The following is a 6,072-nucleotide window of genomic DNA, read 5'->3' on the forward strand; positions in this document are numbered from 1 at the left end:
GGTGTTTCAGTCTTTATGTACCTGGAAGGTTCCAAAATAAGATTCTTCTGGTCGGCTGCTAGTCTTCAACATTTTGATATTGAGCGGAGGAAACGTTTCTCTTACGCGTTGTCTTGGAATTTTTATCAGAAGTATCGTGGAAATAAAACTGTTGTAAAATACAACTATTCCAGTGATGTGTATTAGTTGCAGCGTATGTTTGTTGACGTCTCCGAGAATTATAGGTCGTCAATTTGGCTCCATGTTCGTGAACCTGTCCATGCGAAGAAAATGGCATCGAAGTAGTAGAAATTATTTTAATTTACTGAAGTGAGTCGAGTTAATTTTCAAAAAGTCTATCACAAAAGTCAAAATCTACGGTTTTACTTTTTTATTTATTCCTTAATTTAATTTGAACGAAAGAGACTTAAAGTTCTGTCATCAAAAATAAAATCTTAAAAGATTGGTCATTGATTTTGGTTTTTTAAAAGTCTTATCACAATTTCAAAATCAAAATGAACTGTTTCACTTTTTCTTTTTCTTAAACGAATGGTTATAGATTTAAAGTTAAAAACTTCCGACACTAATTTAATGATTTAACAATTTTAAATTTTAAAATCATCAAAAATCCAAACATTAAAAAATAATCATTTGGAATCCACTGCATTTTAATATTGGAACAAGAATCACAAATAACCATAATGGTAAAAATATATGCATCTGTTACGTCGCGTGCACATGCCAGCGACACATATAATAGAAAATCCCAGTACTTCTTTTCACTGCTCCTCTTTTGATTTTTTCTTTCAAACTTATCTGTTGACATGATTAATCTAAAGACCCCTGACAAGCCGACGAAATTCAGCTATGGGAGATTTTTTTGTTCAAACTTATCTGCGTACCTCATTAATTCATCTATTGACAACCTATATGAAATGAGGGTTGCTGTTGACTGAACAAAGTTAAATATTTGACATTTATAATTTATTTGGCACACTTTTATAGACATTCTTCAATTATTTAGCGCAACATTGTTGCTGTGAGGAGATCAGTTTTGTTTTCCAACGCAGATTCTATGCTTATCATCTCACCTTCTCCCCATGGAATTATGTGTTTCTCGCCTTCTTCCTTCCCTGCCTGCATACCTCTTCTTCCTTATCCTTACTGCCACTCTATTCCCCTGCTCCTTATGCTTGGACGCGCAATATCAGTATTGCGAAAATTCTAGTAAATGTGGGACTATGAATATAACATATCCCTTGGGTGTAGGAAACAGTGGATGCGGTCACCCAAAGTTTCAGATCAACTGTGCGCAGAATTCAAGTCCAGTTATCGAGATTCATGGCCAGAGTTACACAATACTAAAGTTTTACACTCCCGAGTTCGTTATTGCCAGGGGCAAGAACTGCAAATTTCTTGATGGTCCCGATAATAATAATCAGATACCACTCTCAGAAAATGGAGACGACCTCTTCAAAATTTCGGGTAAAGAGAACAGGACTCTAGACGTGTACCGGTGTAATATATCATTTCAGGATGCATTAGACTCCATTGGTGAGCAGCAGCTCTGGAAATGTAATGCTACTGTCTATTACGATTTCTACAGCTCAGGTAATTCGTCGATCCCGGGATGTTCTATAGAACAAGTTGATGTTGAGGTTGGAGAAACGCAATATGTTTCCACTGATACACAGAGAGATAACAGCTGCAACTCATGTGAAGCAAGTGGAGGAATATGCGGTTACAACATTTTGGACTCAACTAATTTGCCATTCCTCTGCCATTGCGAGGACGGACCCCATACTCACAAATGCTCCGGCAACGGTATGTTCTATTTGAACCTTTTGCAAAACTACTTTGTACTTGAAGTTCAGTTAAGATGTAAAGATACTAGAAGTTCAGTTAAGAAAGTCAATAAGCTAATTGCCGTTCATATATGTGAATCAGGAAAGAGGGCTACGAATGTCGTTACAATAGGTAAAGATACTCTCTCAAGTATTTTCCCAGTACTTGGATTTGGTTAGGTTTCTTGATTGCTAAAATTATTTTAACAACTCCAGGTGTTTCCGTTGGAGCTGCTGTACTATTGAGCGCAGGAGGGTTATTAGTGGGTATAACGTTATATGCCAAGAGGAGGAGAAAAGCCGCTTCTCGCTGCTCTGTTTCGAAGGTGGAGGAATTCCTAAAGGAATATGCTGATCAAATGCCAACCAGATATTCGCTCTCACAAATCAAGAAGATCACAAACAACTTTGCAGAAAAATTGGGAGAAGGGGGTTTTGGCGTTGTGTATAAAGGAAAGCTTAGAAACGGCACTCTAGTGGCCGTTAAGCTTCTGGATAGACATCGGCAGGGCGAGAGCACCGACTTCATGAACGAAGTGGCCACCATTGGGCGGCTCCATCACGTCAATTTGGTTCGTCTTTTGGGGTATTGCTTTGAAAGCTTTACAAGCGCACTGGTATATGAATTCATGGCTAATGGGTCTCTGGAGAAATTTATCTTCGCTGGAAAGGAGAAGGGGAGATTGTTAACGTGGGAAAATTTGTATTCAATAGCTTTGGGCGCTGCTCGTGGAATTGCATATTTACACCAAGATTGCGAGAAGCGCATCATACACTTCGACATCAAACCTCACAATATATTGCTGGACGCCGACTTCACACCAAAAGTTTCTGATTTCGGTCTCGCAAAACTTTGTAGGAAGGGAGACGACCATATCTCAATGACTGCCATGAGAGGGACGCCGGGATATGTTGCGCCAGAGGTGTTTGACAGAGCTCTGGGACCTGCTACAGATAAGTCAGATGTCTATAGTTTTGGGATGCTTTTGTTAGAGATTGTCGGGGAAAGAAAGAACTTCGATTCAAAGGTGAGCCACTCCAGCCAGTTTTACTTTCCGGAATGGGCTTTCAAGCTGCTTGAGAGAGGGGAGTTGGGAATGAGATTGAGAGGAGGAGAAGTGGAAGCAGAAGATGAGGAGAAGGCAAGAAGAATGACTAAAGTGGGATTATGGTGCATCCAATACAACTACAAAGATCGCCCAAGTATGAGCAGCGTTGTGCAAATGCTACAAGAAAATGGAGGCGAAGTCGCCAATCCTCCTTTGCCCTCGAATCCCCACTCACCTTCACCTGAAAAACCCTTATTGTCTTCTGCAGAAGAATCTTCTTCAATTGAAATTAGATCGTAGATTTCCGGGTTACAGATTGGGTTATTTAATCGAGTCTTGGTTGACATCCAGAGAAATTTCATTCATGCAGGCCTAAGCGGGTAACTCAGATTGAGTTATTTAATCGTCTTTGTTGAAATTCAGCGAAATTTCATTTGTTAAGGTCTAGGCAGGTAATTAGGTCTTTGTTGTTACTGATACTCTTTATACTAGTAACGTGTCTGGTTAAGGTGTGCTCTCAATGCCGGTGGAAGCCACGCGTAAATTGGCTTATTTAATTGCCCAAAATTTTGGTTTCTTTATGTTAAATTTTATCTTTCTCCATAGTTTATTTGATGATATAATATAATTTTTGAAAAAAAGGTTAAAATACATTTTTGTAATTTTTTTTTTTTTTCAAAACGGAAAGAATCCGTTTATAGTGGTATTTAATAATAAAATAGGGTTTTTATAGAGTTCATTAAGCTTATAAAAGGGGATAGAATCTAAGCATTTGGGGTGTTGGGATTTATCTATATTATTATGTTTTTCTTGAGAACTTGGCATGGCGAGTTGGAGTTTGATCCTAGGGACTAAAACCTTGTGGGTGTTATTTTGTATGAGCATGTATTATTTTCTTCAGTTATTAATAAAAATAAAAGGTGCATTTTTTGATCTATTTTGTGTTCAGTGTTTTTACTCCAAGAAGTTTTAGAACATCTAGAGTGTACTTAATTGGTTAGAAATTTTGATATTTGGAATTTTACAATTTTTTATTTGTTAATGTCAGAGAATATCTATTTTTAAAATTATTTGAAAAATAATGCTTACATTAGTAAATTGATAGATTAAGTTTCTTAGTTGTTGGAACTCTTTGTTTATAAACTATTAGATAGCATTAACACTATTTATGTGGCTTGTAATTTGACTTTAAAAATAATAAACAAATAATTTTAAGAATTATCTATCTCTTATATGTACTCCTTAAATTTTTATATATGAGCTTATCTCTTTGGAAAAAACCCAAAAAAAAAAATGGAAAAGATCTATATTTTTTATTTTTATTTTCTCTATGCATAAATAGGACAGTGTGTGTTTTATGACCGTGTGTTGCTTTTAGTCGTTCATGTGAGATTTCTTATATAAAATTTTGGGTTTTGAGATTACCGCGTTTCTTAGCAATATGTGCTTTTGCTGTATTCTGCTATGCCTCTAGCCTCTATTGTTGTTCAATTATTTCTCGAGTACGCAGAGAAATACGCTTTTGCTGTATTCTGCTATGCCTCTAGCCTTTATTGTTGTTTAGTTAGTAGGCAGAGAATGACGATAAATGGTAGAGATGCCATCAAATAAATTGAAAGTTAAATTTGGCATTTAGCCTCTATTGTTGTTTAGTTATTTCTCAAGTAGGCCAAGAATGACGATAAATTGTAGAGATGCCATCAAATAAATTGAAAGTTAAATTTGACCAAATTATTGATTAAGGAATAGCAAATTTCTGACAAATTGGCTATTAAATTGGTTTGATCTTTTTTTTCCATGGTTTTTGGATAATAGAATATAATTTTTGGAAAAATTTATAATATATTTTTCATTTGTTAATGTGGCAATTTAAACCATTCTTAAAATTGAAAGTTAAATTTCACCAAAGTATTGCTTAAAAAATAAGAAATAAAAAATTCGATACTATGATGAAATGTCAACAACAACACGTGATCCATATAATTGGAAATCTCTTCATATTTTCTATGGGTCGAGTTTCTTCGCAACATAGTTAACAAATTCGGTCGAATTGGCTTAACGAGTTGAATACTTTAATGATTCCGTTCCGTTAGTATATTAATATGTAAATTTGGTAAGGCATTTTACAGATTTTATATTTGAAAAAAGGAAATTGCAAAACGGGTAAATTTTGTATTAATAAAACAAAAAAATAAATTGAAACACATTTCGTATATCTTGAGAATTCTTTGGAGGATAGCGATTACCAGGTTTCAGCGTACTACAAAACTATGATCACCGGTGGGGAATTCAATTCATTTTCTATTATTTATCATTAAAGAAAGGTGAGTTTGTTTATAGTAATTTCAGTTAGAAAACAATTGGATTAGATAAGGATTAGTTAAGAGAAGCTTTAATTTTGCTGAAAAGACTGTTTTCTCCTTTATCAAATTTTCCTACAAAAATTTAAATTTGGGATTTAATAATATCATAGTTGTCTGTATTCCGGTCTCAATCCATTTATGGATGTTCCAGTCTTTATTTATGAACCAAGGGTTGAAATCCTGAGCTGTATGCCCTTTTTTTAGATGAGGATGTTTTTATAATTTCCAAGTTTATATGTATTTATTATTGAGTAAGATATAAATTTCTATATATAGAGATTATTTTAAGCTGATTTTTAATATCTAATATTTAATTTATAATATTGAATTTTAATATCTAATATTTCATTATTTATATTAATTTTAATTTTGAGTTTTTATTATTTATATTATTGGATTTTTTTAACATATTTTTTCAATCCTCAATATTGATAAATCTAATGCATGTTGTCCATCATTATTTGTGGAACATCTTAAATAAGACCATTTTTTAACATCTTAGACATTAGAGGATAATGTCGGAGAAAAATAGATATAAGTATTCTTGTGAAATAGAGATTTCACGAGGTTTGTTTAAGGTTTTGAATATAATGATTGTTCATTTTAGTATTTTAAAATATTGAAAAACTAGGTACTTGTAAGATGCATATATTTTTTTTTTTTTAATTGAATTTTAAAGAGTTGATTTTTTCTTCTCACATTGAATTGAATGTGAAGCTAAATCTAAATTTGAATTCAAATTCGGTAACTATGATTCTATGATGGCTAGTACACATCAACGCACCAACACAATATGTAGACCTTGTTTCATCAAATTTTCAGACTAGACCCAATAGT

The 6,072-nt window shown here is 33.8% G+C and overlaps 1 protein-coding gene across 1 annotated transcript; it reads left to right on the plus strand.

Annotated features, from left to right (window-relative positions):
- The first annotated feature begins 926 nt into the window (after positions 1–926).
- LOC149174508 (LEAF RUST 10 DISEASE-RESISTANCE LOCUS RECEPTOR-LIKE PROTEIN KINASE-like 2.4) lies at positions 927–3,413 on the plus strand. Its single transcript, XM_089422618.1, has 2 exons — positions 927–1,956; positions 2,040–3,413. The coding sequence occupies exons 1-2, from the start codon at positions 1,080–1,082 to the stop codon at positions 3,170–3,172; spliced, it is 2,010 nt and encodes a 669-aa protein (XP_089278744.1). The 5' UTR covers positions 927–1,079; the 3' UTR covers positions 3,173–3,413.
- The last annotated feature ends 2,659 nt before the right edge of the window (positions 3,414–6,072 follow it).

Source organism: Pinus tabuliformis, chromosome 4_1 (genome assembly GCF_031772625.1).
Source record: "Pinus tabuliformis cultivar Carrire ecotype Pingquan chromosome 4_1, CPIR1, whole genome shotgun sequence".
Classification (NCBI taxonomy): domain Eukaryota; kingdom Viridiplantae; phylum Streptophyta; class Pinopsida; order Pinales; family Pinaceae; genus Pinus; species Pinus tabuliformis.

What these genes read in the sequence shown, in the direction of transcription:
- LOC149174508 (XM_089422618.1), top strand. Translation starts at nt 1,080, where the DNA reads ATGGAATTATGTGTTTCTCGCCTTCTTCCTTCCCTGCCTGCATACCTC. An exon ending in TACGAATGTCGTTACAATAG is followed by an intron (nt 1,957 to 2,039) that starts GTAAAGATACTC and finishes TAACAACTCCAG; the next exon opens with GTGTTTCCGTTGGAGCTGCT.